The 21,304-nt window shown below is 40.9% G+C and overlaps 1 protein-coding gene and 1 long non-coding RNA gene across 3 annotated transcripts in view; both read left to right on the top strand.

Annotated features, from left to right (window-relative positions):
• Positions 1-19,107, top strand: part of LOC106582942 (synaptoporin) — a 34,141-nt gene extending 15,034 nt beyond the window's left edge. The window contains exons 3-6 of one of the 2 annotated variants that reach the window (XM_045705700.1): positions 14,919-15,046; positions 16,324-16,522; positions 16,732-16,923; positions 17,263-19,107. In XM_045705700.1, coding sequence (XP_045561656.1) covers positions 14,919-15,046; positions 16,324-16,522; positions 16,732-16,923; positions 17,263-17,520 — 777 coding nt within the window. In that variant the 3' untranslated portion in view covers positions 17,521-19,107. The remainder of the gene's footprint in view (positions 1-14,918; positions 15,047-16,323; positions 16,523-16,731; positions 16,924-17,262) is intronic. The other variant, XM_045705702.1, reaches the window with a different exon arrangement.
• Positions 19,108-19,791: 684 nt separating this feature from the next.
• On the top strand, positions 19,792-21,199 carry LOC106582952 (uncharacterized). The gene is made up of 3 exons (XR_001323409.2): positions 19,792-19,912; positions 20,065-20,099; positions 21,156-21,199. It is a non-coding gene; the product is annotated as an uncharacterized lncRNA (long non-coding RNA).
• The last annotated feature ends 105 nt before the right edge of the window (positions 21,200-21,304 follow it).

Genomic DNA, 21,304 nt, shown 5'->3' with positions numbered 1-21,304 from the left:
AACTCTAAATATAGCCTAATATCACTGATAGTTAGCTGTTTAATTTACATCTAACAGTAACTATCATGTATAGGCCTATGCACTGTCGTAGCGTGACTATCATTAAATATGAAGACTGTTATATTATCAAATCAATTCTCTATGTGTAATTATTCCTCATGTGATTAAACTAATCATGTACACTTTAATTAACTAGGAAGTCGGGGCACCACGGGAAAATGTTTAAAGAGTCTCTATTTCCCTAATTAACTCTTCAGATATTTTCATATCTTATTGATTATAGTCACTTGTTAATGTTATTATTACCTCATCAGTCTCATTCCTGAATGTCGCAAACCCTTGGATATCTGCGCGCACCCTAACATAAATTATGAATCAGCGATATAAAAATTTGCTTAATTATTTATTTACTAACTAACTAATCAATCACAGAATTACATAAACACACACACACAGTAGTTATACATTGGTTACTGACATAATACACTGAAAAGTCCCTAGTGGGCTAAGCCGATATGACGGCTAGGTAGACAAAGGAAAGGGGTGGGGCCAGCTCAAGAGCAAGAAACTCAGAGTGGACCCACGTCCCTACAGTCAATAACTACACTCATGGAAATGCTAATACTTTGAACATGAACAACCGCTCATTCGAAAAGAAATTGTGATTTACATATTTACGAGTTTATGCCTTTGTTGTCCCTCTCTGCGATCGCCGGTCCGTCTGCTGGATAGTCAGTCAACAGAAAGTCTCTGGTGTGTCCACCAGAGATCAAAGTCTTTTGTAGTCGTACAGTGGTTCCTCCTTTAAAAGTTGTGAGCTTACACCACTGGACTTAGAGGTACCCAGTGTCATGGCTTCATTGCTCCAGACCACCACAAGGGGGAGAGAGCACTCATTATGCATTTGGGTCCCAAGGTTTTAATATGACCAATCATATCGAGTGGTTCAAATGACAAATTTGACACGAACCACCCGTCCCTGGGTGAGAATGGCTGACAAAACATTACGGTGGAACCAAATGTAGTTATAACATCATAACGAGTCAAGCAAAAGATGTACAATTGAGAGGAATATATTAGTTAATGTAGAGACAAACATTTGTGCATATTTTTTTGTCATAAATTAAATTTACGAAATCGCTATTTAGCAAGTTATCTGACAAGCTAACATTAGCCAGCTAGCTAGCTAGTGTTATGACATGAGAATGAATTTGTAATTCATGTTGTTTAATGTTTTAGGGACTCCTGAGAAAACCAGCAAACCAGGCTGTCATCTTGTGAAACAGTGGATGTAAAGAATCTAGCTAGCTAAAAAATGTATTGCAAAATGAATGTACAATTGTGCAAGCTTGCCTTGCAATGCAGCTGAAGTAACATAGCTAGCTAACTATTTACTTGCTTATTGTGTAGTGGAGGATAAAAATAACTGTATGACTATGGATGTGTAGCTAGCAACAGTATGTAGCCGATCTGTGTATGGAGCCTAAAACGTTAGGTTCTGAACTAATATTCATACCAATCTATGAACCTCAGCTATAATAGTTGTTGTATCAACTTCAAGTCTGAATGGTATTAGTGAAGCCTATGGATAGAGTAGAATATAATAACTTTATTGTGCCAAGGATGCAAGTCCTATATACGTGCACTGTAGTTATTACCACACATAAGATTCCCACGTTGTAGCCTGTATATTGAATATATTCACTGATAATGTACTCTTCCTTGGCAAATAAATGTGCGGATTAGTCATATCAGCCCGAACGTCCAGTGTGCGCCGCGAAAGCGAAATGGTCTGAATTTACAAACTGACAATGCTCTGAATTTATGACCGCCACGTTGTACAGTGCCATATTTTCTGTTCCATCCTAACAGAAACCCAGAGGGTTTTTCATTTTTCATGGAATAGAAACACCATAATATTAATCAAATTAATTAAGCAAGTACCAGTCAAAAGTTTGGACACACTTACTCATTCCAGGATTTCTCTTTATTTTTACTATTTTCTACATTATAGAATAGTAATAGTGAAGACATCACAACTATGAAATAACACCGGTCTCCCGCATTCTGTAGTACAGACATGGCCTGCTCTCCCTTATGTAAGGAATTAGGCACTTTCCCATGTTTACTACAGTATGTATTGTAGACTGCACAGTAGCCTAATAAACAAATAAACACATTTTGTTAATAAAATAATGATGAAAAATACTATTTCAAAATGCAGATTTTGATTTCATTATGGATCCATAACGAATTACTATGGGAATAAATATCACTGTCTTACAGAAATATTGGAGCAAAGTTGTCTAATGAAGGCAAACAATTTAGAATCCTCCAATCCTGTAGCCTACTCCCGACCGTCACATTGTACAGCTCCATATTTTCCATTCCATCCTAACTGTCACGTTCGTCGTAGGAAGGAGACCAAAGCGCAGCGTGGGTATCGTTCCACGTCATTTATTTTAATGTGAAACTTTGCAAAACAAACAAAATCTACAAACAAAACACAAACCGTGACGAAAGAGGTGCAACATGCACTAACTCAAAATAATCTCCCACAAACACAGGTGGGAAAAACAACTACTTCAATATGATCCCCAATTACAGACAACGATGACCAGCTGCCTCTAATTGGGGATCATACAAAAATCCCAACATAGAAAAAAGAAACTAGAACCAAAACAACATAGAACTAAATAAACTAGATAGCCCCCCCAGTCACGCCCTGACCTACTCTACCATAGAAAATAAGAGCTCTCTATGGTCAGGACGTGACACTAACGGAAACCCTGAAGGTTTTGTTTTTCGTTTTTCTCTGAATAGACACACCATAATATTAATCAAATTAATTAAGCCAAATTTCATCAAATCAGTCCCATATATTATGTTATAAGGTTTTAAATTCTCTGGTAATGCCAATACGGAATATTATCAAGTGTTTCTCAAAGATTCCCTCTGGTTGTCAAATTAGCAATAACTTGCAGTAACAGAAAAAATGTCTGACAGTTAAATGACGTGCCACAGAATGCTGCAGCAGCACGCAGGGTGTGCCGCAGTATGACGCAACTGTTAAAGGAGGAACCACTAGCTTTTTATAATGGATACGTCAGAGTACCATTCGGAAATGTTCTTGAGAATGGATCTTTCAGAGTACCATTGTTCTTAGATTGGATGTGTTTACCAGACTAATGGGCCTTTAGTTTGTAGATTTCTTTAACCATTTAAACATGTAGCTACTGCTACATGCTCTCTGGTGTTTTGGTCCTTTGGTAATGTAGTTGTTTAAAGCATTTTGCAACATCCGGCTCACGCCTTAGTCTGTTTGGTCTATAGAGTGGTAGCCATTTCAACGTGGGGACCCCATCCCTGCATTATCTTGACTAAATGTACATTTTGTCATGAGTCCTTTTATTAACTCTGTGGAAAGGGGCATTCCATGATGTTTGGCTATAATGTCTGTGCTCATGATGGTGTGGCCACTGACTGGATAATCTTTACATAAAAAAAAAACATTTTGTAATTTAGAAGCCTAAAGTCACATTTCATCTTCTCACAAATAGTTTCATATTTAATAATATATGTTATTTTACTAGGCAAGTCAGTTAAGAAGAAATTCATATTTACAATGACAGTCTACCAGGAAACAGTGGGTTAACTGCCTTGTTCAGGAGCAGAAGGACAGATTTTTACCTTGTCAGCTCGGGGATTCGATCCAGCAACCTTTCAGTTACTGGCCCAACACTCTAACTACTAGGCTACCTGCCACCCCACAACATCTAGATGTGAATCTGATAAATACATTGTGAAAGCTCTTAAAGTTACAGTGTTTCCGTTATAACGTCTTTAATGATATCACAACACAGTAAATGTTGGACATGATTATTTTTTAAATACACACGGACCATTAAAACTGGTTGGAATAAAGAAATATATATAACCTTTTGTGTTTACCGTACTGAAAAGTCTTTCTCTGTGGTAACAAAGGGATTCTCAACTTTCATTTTGGCAGAGTGGGGAAAGGAGTTTCTGTATTTCCGACTGTCATAGAACAGCCGACTTCCCGCTCTCCTGCTCTACGAGAGAGAGCGCTCTGTAGAGCGTACGCACTGTAATCTGATCCTTCAGATCTTCACAGGAGAGTCATGACAGCACCCACCTTTAACCTCTTGGGGCTAGGTGGGACGCTAGCGTGCCACCTGTGGTGCACTCCATCAACAGCAGGTGCATTTCAAGAGCGGCAAATTTGAATCCAAATAAATGTCAAAATTCAAATTTTTCAAAAATACAACTATGTTACACCATTTGAAAGATAAACATCTCCTTAATCTAACCACGTTTTACGATTTCAAAAAGGTTTTATGGCGAAAGCATAAATTTAGAGTATGTTAGGACAGTACATTTACAAGAGTTGTGTGTAATGTTTTGTCAAGTCAAAGACAGGGTCACCAAAACCATAAAACCAGCTAAAATGATACACTAACCTTTTACAATCTCCATCAGATGACACTCCTAGGACATTATGTTAGACAATGCATGCATTTTTAGTTCTATCAAGTTCATATTTATATACAAAAACAGCGTTTTACTATGGCATTGATGTTGAGGAAATCGTTTCCCTCCAATAACCGGCAGTCAAGTCAGCGTCACAAATTAAATAATTAAAATTAGAAAACATTGGTAAAATATTATATTGTCATTTAAAGAATTATAGATTTACATCTTTTGAACGCAATCAACTTGCCAGATTTAAAAATAACCTTACTGGGAAATCACACTTTGCAATAATCTGAGCACTGTGCCCAGAAAAATACGCGTTGCGATACAGACTAGACGTCATGTTGGGGAGATCTAAAATCGAAAATACTATGTAAATAATCCATTACCTTTGATTCTCTTCATCAGATGTCACTTCCAGGTATCACAGGTCCATAACGAATGTAGTTTTGTTCAAAAAAGCTCATCATTTATGTCCAAAAATCTCCGTCTCGTTAGCACATGATGTAAGCCAGCCGGACTTCTCGTCATGAACGAGGGGAAAAAATATATTTCCGTTCGTTCAAACATGTCAAACGTTGTATAGCATAAATCATTAGGGCCTTTTTTAACCAGAACATGAATAATATTCAAGGTGGACGAATGCATAGCCTTTTATAACGTATTGGAACGAGGGTACCCAACATGAAGTAGCGCGCCAGGTGTCTAATGGGACATCACCGTTCCATGGCTCTTGTTCGGTCAGATCTCCCTCCAGAAGACTCAAAACACTTTGTAAAGGCTGGTGACATCTAGTGGAAGCAATAGGAAGTGCCAAAATATTCCTAAACCCCTGTGTTTTTCAATGGGATAGGTTTAAAGTCAATACAACACATCAGGTATCCACTTCCTGTCAGAAAATGTCTCAGGGTTTTGCCTGCCAAATGAGTTCTGTTATACTCACAGACACCATTCAAACAGTTTTGGAAACTTTAGAGTGTTTTCTATCCATATATAATAAGTATATGCATATTCTAGTTACTGGGTAGGATTAGTAACCAGATTAAATCGGGTACATTTTTTTTATCCAGACGTGCAAATGCTGCCCCCTAGACCCAACAGGTTAATGGCCTGAGTGCCCTTTTTTCAAGATGAAATACAATTCAGACCAGAAAGCTGGGACCATTTTCTCTTCAACAGTAACAACAGTTGTTGCTTTCAATACAGTGTTTTTCCTGCGATTACATTTTGAAATATTGTACAATCAGAAAGCATTTCACAAAGGCGCGAGAGAGAGAGTGAAACTGCACTGCCTGAAAGCAGCAAGCAGGAACTCTGTAGTCCAGACTGCTGTCTGATTGACCATTGGGCAAGGTGTAAATGTTTTGGAAGCCACTATTCATGCAACAAGTTTGAATACAAAAGAAGCCATCCACCCTTCAAGGGCAATCAGCAGAACAATATAATTTCTGAGAGCATGTGAAAATTCTTAATGGTGGGATAAATGACAGCAATGATGACAAAGTTTTATCAAATTTTCCCGAATGTAATCGGCTGTTTTTAAGAATGTAATCCGATTTTTTTTTTAAAGTAATCTGGGTTGATTACAGTTATTTTTTTTGTAATCAGATTACGTAATCCCCGTTACATGTAATCTGTTACTACCCAACACTCCCACTGGGCAAAAACTGAATTAACATTGTTTCCTCATCGTTTCGACCAAAAAATGTCATGTGATGACGTTGAATCAACGTGGAAAACTGATTGGATTTTTTTCACCTAATTTTTCACCTAAATCCAATGACATGGTGACACTTTTTGTTGATTTCACGTTTAATAAACAAACGTTAGTTGACAACTCAACCAAATGTAAATCAAAACTAGACATTGAACTGACATCTGTGCACCGTGATTTGTGTGTGTGTGTGCTTGTTTGCTTTTCATAAGCCCCTGATCCCTCTCAACCAAAACAGTGTGATGTTAGCGGTAAATGCCATATCGCAGTACTTAAAGCACTGAATGTATTTATTTCTGCCATTCTGCTGTGTTTCTCTGTGCTTGAGATAAGGCTTACAGTATACCTTGGGAAATGGGTTGTTAAGAGAACAGAGAGACTGATACAGTACATTGTAGATGTGCTTTAGAATGTCCTCTCCTAGCCTAGCATCCTGCTCTGCTCACTGCTGGACACCATATGTGGTCCTCTGTTGCAATGCCACCTTAGGGAGAATACAAAATGCTCCACAGCAGCTAGCACACATATGTAGCCACTGTACTGTCTTGGAGAGGACAGAGAGCAGGACGATGGCCAGATGGAGATTTCTTTACCTTTATCGATCTTTCATTTATGCAGGACAGGCGTGTGTCATAGAGAATGAAATTAGGATTTTTTATTTTACATGATCATGATTCTGTGAATTGTAATTGGGGCTCTCTCTCTCTCTCTCTCTCTCACACACACACACACACACACACACACACACACACACACACACACACACACACACACACACACACACACACACTCTCTCTCTCTCTCTCTCTCTCTCTCTCTCTCTCTCTCTCTCTCTCTCTCTCATGCACTGTGGATATATGAAGCTCAGTTAATTAAAGAAGGAGATGACATAAAGCTGTCTCAGCCAGCAGCCTAACCAGAAACCCTTCCCACACTGGACTGTACGGTCTACCTATTTACTACACTACCTACTTACTACACTACCTACTTACTAAACTACCTTCCCCTTAATATCCATTTACCACCACAAGGTGGCACAGATCACCTGATATTGGCTGTGGCAATATGTGGTGTACAGCACATGACGAATGTGATGTTCAGTTATTGTACATTAGTTCAAGCATGCACTTTCACTCGCTTTTGTAACAGTTTTAAATGCCTCATTTAGGATTATTAAAAGTTAAATGTTTTCAATGAATTGTCCATTAATGGTAGGGCTTCCATCTTTACTGTAGTTACTGCTCAGTAGTACCATTACGTCCAGTAGAGGGAAGCAAACTGAACTGTAAACTCTTAATGGCCCAGTGCATTCTTAAACATGATTTCCCTGTGATTTATATATATATATATACTGAGCATACCAAACATTAGGAACACCTTCCTAATATTGAGTTGCCCCCCCCCCCAAAAAAAAGCTTTCACTTCGATTTACCTGGTCAGTCTATGTCATGGAAAGAGCAGGTGTTCTTAATGTTTTGTATACTCAGTGCATTTCCGCGCTATGAGGTTGGAATAATACCGGGAAGTTGTGAAAATTATGAGCTGTTTGAAAAGACCTCTTAAAATGTCAGCCTGACCACCAGGCAGTAAATTGGTTAATAGACCAGTTAGTCAATATTGACGCTCGTACCCAGGTGAGTGTGTGAGGTCAAGCAGCATAATCTGAAAATGGCAGAAGACATTTAATCATCCTTTCCAGGAATTGAAACCAAACTGCCATCTCTCCTCCTTTTGGCAAGCTGGCCATCCAGCTGTCTGTAATGGTGGAATGGAGCTGCATGCTAAGTAGGTGTCAGCTCTGATTATGGTGTTCATGGTTTGAGCAGCCTGTAGGCAAATAGCTTTAAATGGAAAATGGGTTGGGAGAGACCAAGATAAAGAGGAGGAGATGGTGTGTCCTGCTGAGATGCATTGAGGGGGACTTGTAGTGGAAGTGCTGCTGCTTCTCTCTTTACCGCTTGGAGGGACTCTACCCTGTGTCTTTGATGAAGAAACTAGGCTGTGTTTCAGATCAGTGGGTATGAAGGAGAGGAGACAAGGAAATAACTAGTGAGATTAATCTTTGGAGTGCCTAACTGAAGTAGTTCAACATAATTTCTTCAAACCACAGAGGCAAAAACAAAGTATAATCCAACAAGTATTAGGCCCATCGCTCTTCGGGGAACATAGGCCACGGACCACTGCCCTCCATCATACGCTAGTTCTCTTCCATCCTATCTGTTTTGTTGGTGCCTGGGTGCCCTCTTTTTGTTTTTCCCTTGTGGGTTCCAGGAGAAAGATGGTCTGATGGTCTGGTGAAGTTGGAGGGGAGCTTTTGGAGAGTATGTCTGATCCATGACCCCGTTCTCCTCCAGACCTCCGTTAAGAGATAATACATTTTTCAGTTAGGTGAGAGGTAGCAAGGGTGAATTCAAAGGGAATGAAGGGGTATTTGGGATGTAGTTCTCCCCATGTATACAAAACCTTTGTTGATGAAAAATAATATTGATCCTCTAAACCAGGAAAACCTCCTAGTTCCCTATACATTGTGAAAAACTTTCTTTAACATCTTTGTAGGAGGAGAGCTTGACACACAGGCTATCCCCATGACCTTTGACATCAGCCCTCGCCTCCCACACCAGACCTAAAGGCCCACAGCAGCAAAGGGTCATACTGTACTATTCAGTACATTCATGGGAGGTAAATTGTAATGTGATGACAAAGAAATATATGCTGTTATTTCATCATTATACATTACATTACCAAATGTATGTGGACACCTGCTCGTCAAACATCTCATTCCAAAATCATGGGCATTATTATGAAGTTGGTCCCCTCTTTGCTGCTATAACAGCCTCCATTCTTCTGGGAAGGCTTTCCACTAGATGTTGGAACATTGCTGTGGGGACTTGCATCCATTCAGCCACAAGAGCATTAGTGAAGTCGGACGCTGGTGTTTGGCGATTAGGCCTAGCTCGCAGTCGGGCTTCCAATTCATCCCAAAGGTATTTGATGGGGTGGAGGTCAGGGCTCTGTGCAGGTCAGTCAAGTTCTTCCACACCGATCTCAACAAACCATTTCTGCATGGACCTCGCTTTGTGAACGGGGGCATTGTCATGCTGAAGCAGGAAAGGGCCTTCCCCAAACTGTTGCCACAAAGTTGGAAGCACAGAATCGTCTAGAATGTCATTGTATGCTGTTGCGTTAAGACTTCCCTTCACCTAAGGGGCCTAGCCCAAACCATTATTCCTCCTCCAAACTTTAGAGTTCGCACTATGTATTTGGGCAGGGAGCGTTCTCCTGGCATCTGCCAAACCCAGATTCATCACTCCAGAGAACGTTTCCACTGCTCCAGAGTCCAATGGCGGCCAGCTTTACACCTCTCCAGCCGACACTTGGCAATGCGCATGGTGATCTTAGGCTTGTGTGAGGCTGCTCGGCCATGGAAACCCATTTCATGAAGCTCCTGACGAACAGTCCTTGTGCTGACGTTGCTTCCAGATGGAGTGTTGTGTTGCTTCCGGTAGTGAGTGTTGCAACCGTGGACAGACGATTTGTACTCGCTACGCTCTTCATTACTCGGTCTCGTTTTGTGAGCTTGTGTGGCCTAGCACTTTACGGCTGAGCTGTTGTTGATCCTAGACATTTCCACTTCACAATAACAGCACTTACAGTTGACCGGGGCAGCTCTAGCAGGTCCGAAATTGACGAGTTAGAAAGGTGGCATCCTATGACGGTGCCTCGTTGAAAGTCACTGAGCTCTACAATAAGCCCAGTCTACTGCCAATGTTTGTCTATGGAGATTGCATAGCTGTGTGCTCGATTTTATACACCTGTCAGCAACAGGTGTGGCTGAAATAGCCAAATCCACTAATTTGAAGGGGTGTCCACATACTTTTGCATAGTGTATCTGAGTGTATATGGGTACATATACCTGGTTTGAGACAGAGTTTGGGGCCGAGGTTCAATGCTCAGTGTTGTAGACTACTGTGATTACTATAACTAGATCAAAGCTGCCATTTCAGGCTTTTAACACTAATCTGTGTCTTGAGGTAGAACTTATATGTGTGTTTTCATAGGTATTAGAAAAATCTCACTGGAAAACAATAGACAGGGAGGTGTTCCCTCAAAGGGATGTTGTATCTTTTGCTTTCTTTCATTTCGTTGTCATTACGTCATGACATTTACCAGATACAATGAATACATGGAATGACAGTTTTTTTCCCTTTAGCCGTAGGATTTTCTTCTATCATTGCCACGGAGAGTTATTTGTTTGTATTTTTACAATGGAAATGATAACCTATGCAATATTAAACTACAGATCTGCATTTGTCACAGCCTGTGATTCCTCCCGATAGTCCCAGATAGAATTGGTAACACCTCATTAGTCCTGGCCTCAGAGGAAGGACAATCCCCCAGACTCTAGGATTAGGGAGCACACTCAAAACCACTGCATTGTTTTAAGGACAGGACGTGTATTAAATCATATTAAATGTTATTGTTCCTCATTCTTCCAACACATCCCTTAAGGTACTCCAGTACTGACCCTCATATCTCCCTCAATGATCCAATCATAGACATTACAAGTGTATTGGAGTATTATAGCCCATCTGTATGTCAGCACAGCACAGCTACTGCCAACAGGACCTTAATGGCGTAGGTAGTGTTCTTGCCCTGTTACTGCAGGTTTGCTGGGTCCAGCCCCGCTCTAGTTGGTTAGAGCGTTGGGCCAGTAATCGAAAGGTTCTGTCATTCTGCCCCTGAGCAAGGCAGTTAACCCACTCTTCCCTGGGCACCGGAGACGTGAATGTCGATTATGGCATCCCCCCGCACCTCTCTGATTCAGAGGGGTTGGGTTAAATGCGGAAGACACATTTCAGTTGAATGCATTCAGTTGTACAACTGGCTAGGCTTCCCCCTTTCCCTTTCCTACTCAACTGCTACAGAATGACCATGCTTGCCTAACTCTCCCTGTTGAGTCTGTGATTATGACTATTGTTTTCTCTAATGACAGTATTTCCTCTGACTGTTTTACAGTTGAAGTTGGAAGTTTACATACACCTTAGCCAAATACATTTAAACTCAGTTTTTCACAATTCCTGACATTTAATCCAAGTAAAAATTCCCTGTCTTAGGTCAGTTAGGATCACCACTTTATTTGACGAATGTGAAATGTCAGAATAATAGTAGAGATAATTATTTATTTCGGGTTTTATTTCTTTCATCACATCCCCAGTGGGTCAGAAGTTTACATACACTCAATTAGTATTTGGTAGCATTGCCTTTAAATTGTTTAACTTGGGTCAAACGTTTCGGGTAGCCTTCCACAAGCTTTCCACAATAAGTTGGGTGAATTTTGGCCCATTCCTCCTGACAGAGCTGGTGAAACTGAATCAGATTTGTAGGCTTCCTTGCTCGCACACGCTTTTTCAGTTCTGCCCACAAATTTTCTATAGGATTGAGGTCAGGGCTTTGTGATGGCCACTCCAATACCTTGACTTTGTTGTCCTTAAGCCATTTTGCCACAACTTTGGAAGTATGCTTGGGGTCATTGTCCATTTGGAAGACCTATTTGCGACCAAGCTTTAACCTCCTGACTGATGTCTTTAGATGTTGCTTCAATATATCCACATAATTTTCCATCCTCATTATGCCATTTATTTTGTGAAGTGCACCAGTCCCTCCTGCAGCAAAGCACTCCCACAACATGATGCTGCCACCCCCGTGCTTCACGGTTGCAATGGTGTTCTTCGGCTTGCAAGCCTCCCCCGTTTTCCTCCAAACGTAACGATGGTCATTATGGCCAAAAAGTTATATGTTTGTTACATCAGACCAGAGGACATTTCTCCAAAAAGTATGATCTTTGTCCCAATGTGCAGTTGCAAACCGTAGTCTGGCTTTTTATGGCGGTTTTGGAGCAGTGGCTTCTTCATTGCTGAGTGGCCTTTCAGGTTATGTCGATATAGGACTCGTTTTACTGTGGATATAGATACTTTTGTACCGGTTTCCTCCAGCATCTTCACAAGGTCCTTTGCTGTTGTTCTGGGATTGATTTGTACTTTTCGCACCAAAGTACGTTCATCTCTAGGAGACAGAACTTGTCTCCTTCCTGAGCGGTATGACGGCTGCGTGGTCCCATGGTGTTTATACATGCATACTATTGTTTGTACTGATGAACGTGGTACCTTCAGGAGTTTGGAAATTGCTCTCAAAGATGAACCAGACTTGTGGAGGTCTACAATTTATTTTCTGCGGTCTTGGCTGATTTCTTTTGATTTTCCCATGATGTCAAGCAAAGAGGCACTGAGTGTGAAGGTAGGCCTTGAAATACATCCACAGGTACACCTCCAATTGACTCAAATGATGTCAATAAGCCTATCAGAAGCTTCTATAGCCATTACATCATTTTCTGGAATTTTCCAAGCAGTTTAAAGGCATAGTCAACTTAGTGTATGTAAACTTCTGACCCACTGGAATTGTGATACAGTGAATTATAAGTGAAATAATTTGTCTGTAAACAATTGTTGGAAAAATTACTTGTCATGCAAAAAGTAGATGTCCTAACCCGACTTGTCAAAACTATAGTTTGTTAACAACAAATGTGTGGAGTGGTTGAAAAACGAGTTTTAATTACTCCAAACTAAGTGTATGTAAACTTCCAACTTCAACTGTACTTTGTCAGGCTTGTAATTTACACTATAAAGATCCCTCACGTTGAAAAGAGTTTCTTCTCTGTTTTATTCTCTGTCTGTGTGTTTCTGTATTTCTCAACCTGTCTCACTCTTTCTTGGGTGAGTACTCCAGACATTGCTCGCCCTAGTCGTATCGCTGCCTCTGTATAAGTCTGCAGGGTGAGTCCACCATAGAGAGAGTGGTTGAACGATTATTGGAATTTGTGTGGGTAGCTAGACAGACTGACAATAGTAAAGGTGAACAGGTGGTCATGGGTCAGGTGACAGAGGACTGGAGGAGACTGAGGCAGGAATTCCTTTAACCACTCAGTGGTATATTTACTGGGTAGTCTGTCTGTGCTGCATAAGAAAAGGAAACAGAATAATCATTATTAATATAATTAGGTAATTCAGTTCAATAGGAATTCAATATGAATCATGATTGAGTCATTTAGGATCCTAACCATAAATCATAATCATGAGAATAATAATGCAAATAAATCGATCAGTTATCAATTATTCAGTCTATAATCTCAATCAGTTTGAGATCAGGATTTATCAATTCACCAAATAATAATTACATTTCATATTTCATCCTTCCAGGTTTGTTTTCATATGTACATGTAATTTCGTTACGTTTTAACCAGATATCAATGGCATAATTGGCCTGTGATGATCTATAGGGCCGTGATCATTGCCCATTGACATAACACAATAGGTTTGAAGCGTGCGCTCCAAGCCGGGCTCTGCAGTAATAACTATAAACAATAACTGATGACTCGCTCTCCCGATCGCAATAGATAGTTTTGATGAAAGATAACAGAATCGGTTGATTCTTGGACGCACAGAATGTCTGGATTAGACCGAGTTGGGGCGATTTCCTCCTTTTAATGAGATGAGATCTGTCGGACATTTCCGCCTGACCTAATTAAAGCGCTCTGGCCCAGCTGCGCAAATGGCAGTTAATTAAACAGCGATTCCACCAACTCTATGGGCCTTTTCTATAGTGGTGCTGGACATGAATTACCTGTGTGTGGGAGGAGGCCTAATTGAAATTGACCACTGCTTTGCCTGCCGGAAGACAAAATAATTGTTTGGAGGAATTAGTGCTGCTAGCTTGGCCTTCATGTTTATCTTTGACATGACAACTGATTTGGCATGGGTCCCCAGATCCTCACAAAGTTCTACAGCTGCACCATCGAGAGCATCGTGACCGGTTGCATCACCGCCTGGTATGGCAACTGCTCGGCATCTGACCGTAAGGCTCTACAGAGGGTACTGCGTACGGCCCAGTACATCACTGGGGCCAAGCTTCCTGCCATCCAGGACCTAAATAATAGGCGGTGTCAGAGGAAAGCACATAAAATTGTCATGGACTCATCACCCAAGTTATAGACTGTTTTCTCTGCTACCGCACGGCAAGCGGTACCTTAGCGCCAAGTCTAGGACCAAGCTCCTTAACAGCTTCTACCCCCAAGCCATAAGACTGCAGAACAATTAATCAAAAGGCCACCGGACTATTACATTGACACCCCCCCCCCCCCATTTGTTTTTACACTGCTGCTACTCGCTGTTTATTATCTATACATAGTCACTTCACCCCTACCTACATGTACAAATTACCTCAACTAACATGTACCCCCACACACTGACTCGGTACCGGTACCCCCTGTATATAGCCTCGTTATTGTGTAACCTTTTTTATTTTTTAATTAAAAAAATTACTTTAGTTTATTTGGTAAATATTTTCTTAACTCTTCTTGAACTGCACAGTTGGTTAAGGGCTTGTAAGTAAGCATTTCACGGTAAGGTCTACACTTGTTGTATTCGGTGCATGTGACAAATAAAGTTTGATTTGAATTGATGGATGCATAAATATTTTAGAGGAAATGACGGCAAGACATGTTAGCCCTGAGGTTCTTCTAGTTATCAGTTTGTTGGGTCTTTAGTAATGTCCTCTCAGACTTTAAACAGATTAGTTATTAAATGGTTAGGCAATTTACTCCTGAACAGAGTTCTAATTCAATAATGTTGTGGTTTTTGTTTGTATTTCTCAACAGCTTTTTTCCATTTTTGCATTTGCGACATGTGGAGGCTACAGTGGACAGCTGTGGGTTAGTGTGGACTGCCAGCTTGACAAGGCCAGCAGCAACCTCAGTATTGGCATCGATTTTGCCTATCCTTTTAGGTACGAAACTCTCTCTAGTAACATTTCAGACAGATAATAGTAATTAGTGATGTGCAGTTCGCGAACGATTCTTTGATTTTATATGACTATTTTTACTGACTCGAGGGTCATGATACATTTTGCCGAGTGACTCATTCATTTTAGTTTGACCTGCTTCCCACAATGAATCCTACAGCCGGATTATTATGTGCTTCTCCGGCTCAGCGATTCCAGACGTGCTCCAACCACCAACTGTCTGTCATATGTACGCACAGGAAAATAGATCATGCAGCATAGAGAAGAAAAATACATATTTACAACTAGTAATTTATCGTATGGTGCAAGAATGAATGTAATTAATTGATTATTGAATGTTGTCGATGGACACAGCTTTGTCGAACCAAAACACAGCCTTCACAGCCTGCCTTTGCTCAACAAACTCGAACTCGTTCATTAATCGATTGAGGGGCTGCTGCAGTTCGCAAACGTTATGTGCTTGTCTCCCTCGCGGCAGTCAAGTCATTTCACAGAGTCATTCACAATCTAGTGTGGTTGCGGCCGCAATTTAACCTCATTTCAAAGGTATCAATAAATGATCGTATTTATATGCCTAGCCATCAGGAATGTTTGAAGCACATTTTTGTAAGTCCCAGTCACAAATGAAGCTCCGATAAGCCCACTATGATGAACGAGAGGCTTGTAGAATAATTTGTTTTTTGTTAATCATTCGCCGGTAGGGGGTCCTGCGTGGTCTGGGCATTACAGACTCAAATGAATGAAATTAGTCAATATTTGTTCTTTGGACTGAACGAGTCGATAACATCAGAGTCAGTAAAAAGAGTGCAGTGCAGCCCCATTAACATTTTAAATAATCCAAAGGGAATAGGAGTCATCATCTCCAGAACTATTGCCCCTCATTAAAATGCCTTCTTGGTCAATGTGTTACTGTTTATTTGCGTACGAATGTGCGTGCGTGTAAAGTATACGTTTCAACACCAGCCTAGTCGGTTAATATTTCAGACAATGTCAGATGTATTTTCTAACACCATATGGAAGATTTAGTCAAGGCAATTAAGATCCATCTGTGTAGCACTGTGTAAACTGAGGCCAAACACATTGATTAGCACCAGACAAGATGTCTAAAATGCTGTCACTGGTAGCTTTGCTAATATTTCACTCCGAGACACACGAGATAAGAGCCTCAGTGGTCTTTTGATTACGTTTAACATACTTATTTTCTCCATTATTTAAAAAGTGACTACAGGTGTTTTAGACTCCTCTGTTCCCCCCCCCCGAAGGTTGCACCAGGTGTCCTTCGAGGCTCCGCTGTGTGAGGGGAGGAGGAGGGAGAGGCTCTTTCTCATTGGGGACTACACTTCCTCGGCTGAGTTCTTCGTCACCATCGCTGTGTTCGCCTTCCTCTTCTCCTTCATGGCCACCATAGTCTACATCTTCTTCCAGAACAAGTACCGCGAGAACAACCGAGGCCCTCTGATCGTGAGCTGCTCACCTTTCACGCTTTTCCATGTTCAAATCTACATTTTGAATAAGATAGTATGCTATGTGTTTGTAGTGCTCCCATGCAGCAATATATATTACAGACAATATATTTTGTATATTGTACTCCCTGCACCTTTGACATCTGCTGGTTGTGCAAACAGTAACTTGAACATTATTCAGTAACATGTCCCCCCCCCCACCCTCAGGACTTTATAGTGACCGTGGTGTTCTCCTTCATGTGGCTGGTCAGTTCTTCAGCCTGGGCTAAAGCCCTGTCGGACATCAAGGTGGCCACAGACCCAGATGAGGTGCAGGAGCTCATGTCTGCCTGTAAGGTCATGACCAACAAGTGTGGCTCAGTACAAGGACCCCGCTGGTCAGGCCTCAATACCTCTGTGGTGCGTCAGACTGTGAACCGCACACTACCAAAACACACATTATAAACCATAGTATGTTTGTTTTGCTGTGATACTCTGTCTCGGTCACACTTTATTTAGATAGTCCGGCTAGTCCATCTGTAGATACTCTACAGACGGTCATACTATCAACAAACTATCTGTTGATAAGCAACTGCTTGCTAAGGTTACAGTTAGGTTTAGAATAAGGGTTAAGGTTAGGGTAAGGATAAGGGTTAAGGTTAGGGTTAGTAGATAGTTGAAATCTTACTGATCTTACTAGTCTTTAGAGCATCTACAGATGGACTATCCAAATAAAGTGTTACCTCTGTCTCTCCCCAGGTGTTTGGCTTCCTAAACTTCGTCCTGTGGGCAGGAAACATCTGGTTTGTCTTCAAGGAGACTGGTTGGCATAAAGGAGGACCAGCTCGGTACGCTGGTGCGCCTCCCGAAAAACAGGCTGAGACATTCAACCAGCAGCAGCCCTACAACCAGGGCAGTTTTGACCAGTCAGGAGGCTACAGCGCCCAGGGAGACCAGGAGCCGGTATCAGAATACAGTCCTGTGGGCGGACCCACCTCCTACTCCAATCAGATGTAGCCTTGCAGTCTGATTGTCACACTGATGGGGGGGGATGCAGTTCTTAGGTAGAAATATTCCGGTGCCAGAAAAAGTAAGTTGTCGATTGATACAGTTAAACATAAGTATTTTGGAGTATTGTACATAAAATTAGATTTTGGTTACGTTTTTAGATGTGTTGTCCTGAATGTTGTATTGCCTGTGGGTTGAGTCTGTTTATAGTTTCTCTTTTTCCTGTGCTAGGTGCTATGCCACAGACCTTTTTAACTGGACGTCTTTTTCATTGTGGAAGAAAAATGTGGTATACAATTGTATAATTCTTGAAGTTTCCTACATAGTGTTGACAAAGTGCATGAAGTTGTGCTATGTGTTTCTATGCCTGTTTGTGCACATTCTATTTACGAAACTGTCAGGATTTCACCTCAGAGTTACACAGTAAGGTATCAGCAGTAGTTTTACCTCACAAATGCAACATTTAAAGTGTTGGTCTCATTTTTCATGAGCAGAAATAAAATATCCCAGTCATTTTCCATATGCAAAAAAAAACTTATTTCTCTTCAAATTTTCTGCACAAATTTATTTACATCCCTGTTAGTGAGCATTTCTCCTTTGTCAAGGTAATCCATCCTGACAGGTGTGGCATATCAAGAAGCTGAGGGGGGGGGGGGGGGGTCTGTCTTTAATAAAGCCTATTTGTGGGGTAAAACAAATTCTTATTGGCTGGGCCTGGCCCCTCAGTGGGTGAACCTGGCTTCCACACATGGCTGCGCCCCTGCCCAGTCATGTGAAATCCATAGATTAAGATCAAATTAATCACTTTTATTTGACTGGTTTCCTTTTATGAACTGTAACTCAGTAAAATCTTAAATTGTTGCATGTAGGGTTTATGTTTTTGTTCAGTGTAGTTACCTTTTCATTACACATGATGCCCTTGCTCTAAAGGGGTTTTATGTGTTGGTTTGTGGGAAGTTTTTGATGTTAGTGTTAACAATTGTAAATGGGAAAAGTGTTTCTACCCGCTCTGTTTACAAATGGTCGCTCAGGATTCAAATGAAAGGACTCGTTTTTTAAGCTGCGGTCAGACTACTGCGAAATGAAGAATAATTTCATACTCCTCCTAGAGCGAGCTAGCTGAGTCCATTTAAGCACAAGGCCCCAGTGAAAAAGGCCCAGAAGAACCTAGTTGCAATTAGAACAGTCAGCTCGGCCAAGCTTGTCTGTATAACCATTACTGAACCCCCTCCATTTTATCTGTCATGTTTTCTCTGTCTTGAATTCTACAAACAAAGTAATTCAGGTTTGTATGACTTTCAAAAGTTTGTGCAATTAATACAAATAGGCCTAATTAGACAATGTCTGATAATATTGATGATGATGATGATAATTAACCCTGTGTCTTGAGCTCCAAAGCATGTGGCTTGCATTAACCAGGTAACAAACAAATATGAAAAAATACAATAATTAAACGTCCATGTATGTACTTCCCTTCTGTCCGTGTAACATTATAATGTGAACAATTTGAAAACCACTTACCAGTATTATTATTCTGTTCATGATTACTGCGTGTGGATGATATACAAGCAATTTGAATAATCCTAATAAAGATGTTACATACAAAAAAAATGTATAGTGTGTTCTTTTTCTCTCTGGCATTTGCACAAAGAGCTTTTGGGAACAATGGGTAGTTAGGCCAGTGTCCCTAATGGGTTAGGCGCTAACTCCAGCACAAACCTGAATAAGCTCTTACCCTGCCCCGACCAATGTCCCAGGTACCACTCAGTGCCCAGATAGAATGCCACCTTAAACACACCTCAGCTTGGTTACCAAAGTATTGGGCCATGGCCCATGAGCGTCTGTCAGATGGTTGAGCAGAAACAGCGTTTCCCCAGAGAGTCAGGCAGTTATGTCTGTTGACCTTTGTTTGCTCCCTCACCAAAGTGAAGGAATTCTGCTAACAAACAAACCTAAACCCAGACGATTAAAAAGTGGCTTTATGTCTTAAAAAACAAGCTGATCAGTGTTTCGGAATCCCTGGGTGTTGAGTCCAGCAATCATTTGTCCCCAAGCTTTGGAATTAAAGGAATCTGGCTGCAATTGGAATAACTTGGGAATCTAACAATGAGAATCTGACCTGAGAACAGATTCCTTACTGCTATTCTCAGGGAACAGCGCTTCTGTATTTAACAGAAGATCCAATCTGACTGTATTACTCTGGCCTTAGCAAACAGCACCTGAGTGCATGTGTGCGGGCGGGAGGGGGAGGGGCTTGGTCACAGTAAGACTAATGTTTGCCTAAGAACACCTACACTAAAGCTCCCTGTTAATATGGGTGGTCAACGTCAAAGCCAAAGAATACAAGTCAAATAGGATCTCAAACAATAGTCAGTCCAGCTTTTGAGAAGGTATCAAACAGGTATGTGAACCAATTGTACCATTACATGTTAACCTTTCTATACCATTTATATTATATTGAATAGCTCATGGTATACAGTAGTGTCCGACTATGTGGGTGTGCCATTGCTATCAGTTTGCTGAGTACTATTTGCTCCTGGTTTGTTGAAACAGGGTTGAAGTGTCCAAACAGCTGGCCTCCATTTAAGGTAGGTACACGATTGCATCTGCTTGGTTGTTACTCAGCTACAGTAAACTTCAGTGCTGTTACTGCTGAATCAGAAAGAAAAACAATATTCGATTGTGTAAGGAAACATAAATTAGTTGCAAAGGTTTTGACTTAATTTATGTCAGTCCTATCCCTTCTGGTCTCTATCTCAATTCAATTTCAAATTAAGGGGCTTTATTGGCATGGGAAACATATGTTAACATTGCCAAAACAAGTGAAATAGACAATAAACAAAAGTGAAATAAACAATAAAAAATGTACAGTAAACCTTTACACTCACAAAAGTTGCAAAATAGTTAAACATTTCAAACGTCATATTATGTCTATATACAGTGTTGTAATGATATGCAAATAGTTAAAGTACAAAAGGGAAAATAAATAACCCTAAATAGAAGTTGTATTTACAATGGTGTTTGATCTTCACTGGTTGCCCTTTCCTTGTGGCAACAAATATTGCTGCTGTGATGGCACACTGTGATATTTCACCCAATAGATATGGGAGTTTATCAAAATTGGATTTGTTTTCAAATTCTTTGTGGATCTGTGTAATCTGAGGGAAATATGTGTCTCTAATATGGTCATACATTTGGCAGGAGGTTAGGAAGTGCAGCTCGGTTTCCTCTTTATTTTGTGAGCAGTGTGCACATAGCCTCTCTTCTTTTGAGAGCCAGGTCTGCCTTCTGCAGACTTTCTCAGTAGTAAGGCTATACTCACTGAGTCTCTACATAGTCAAAGCTTTCCTTAATTTTGGCTCAGTCACAGTGGTCAGGTATTCTGCCACTGTGTACTCTCTGTTTAGGGCCAAATAGCATTCTAGTTTCCTCTGTTGTTTTGTAATTTTTTTCCAAAGTGTCAAGTATTTATCTTTTTGTTTTCTCATGATTTGGTTGGGTCTAATTGTATTGGTGTCCTGGGGCTCTGTGGGGTCTGTTTGTGTTTGTGAACAGAGCCCCAGGATTAGCTTGCTTAGGGGGTTCTTCTCCAGGTTCATTTCTCTGTAGGTGTTTGCTTTTGTTTGGGAATCGCTTCCTTTTAGGAGGTTGTAGCTGCCTGCCATCCAGGACCTCTACACCAGGCGGTGTGAGAGGAAGGCCCTAAAAATTGTCAAAGACCCCGGCCACCCCAGTCATAGACTGTTCTCTCTACTACCGCATGGCAAGCGATACCGGAGTGCCAAGTCTAGGA

Source organism: Salmo salar, chromosome ssa22 (assembly GCF_905237065.1).
Source record: "Salmo salar chromosome ssa22, Ssal_v3.1, whole genome shotgun sequence".
NCBI classification, from domain to species: Eukaryota; Metazoa; Chordata; class Actinopteri; order Salmoniformes; family Salmonidae; genus Salmo; species Salmo salar.
This window is presented reverse-complemented; position numbering and strand designations above follow the sequence as displayed.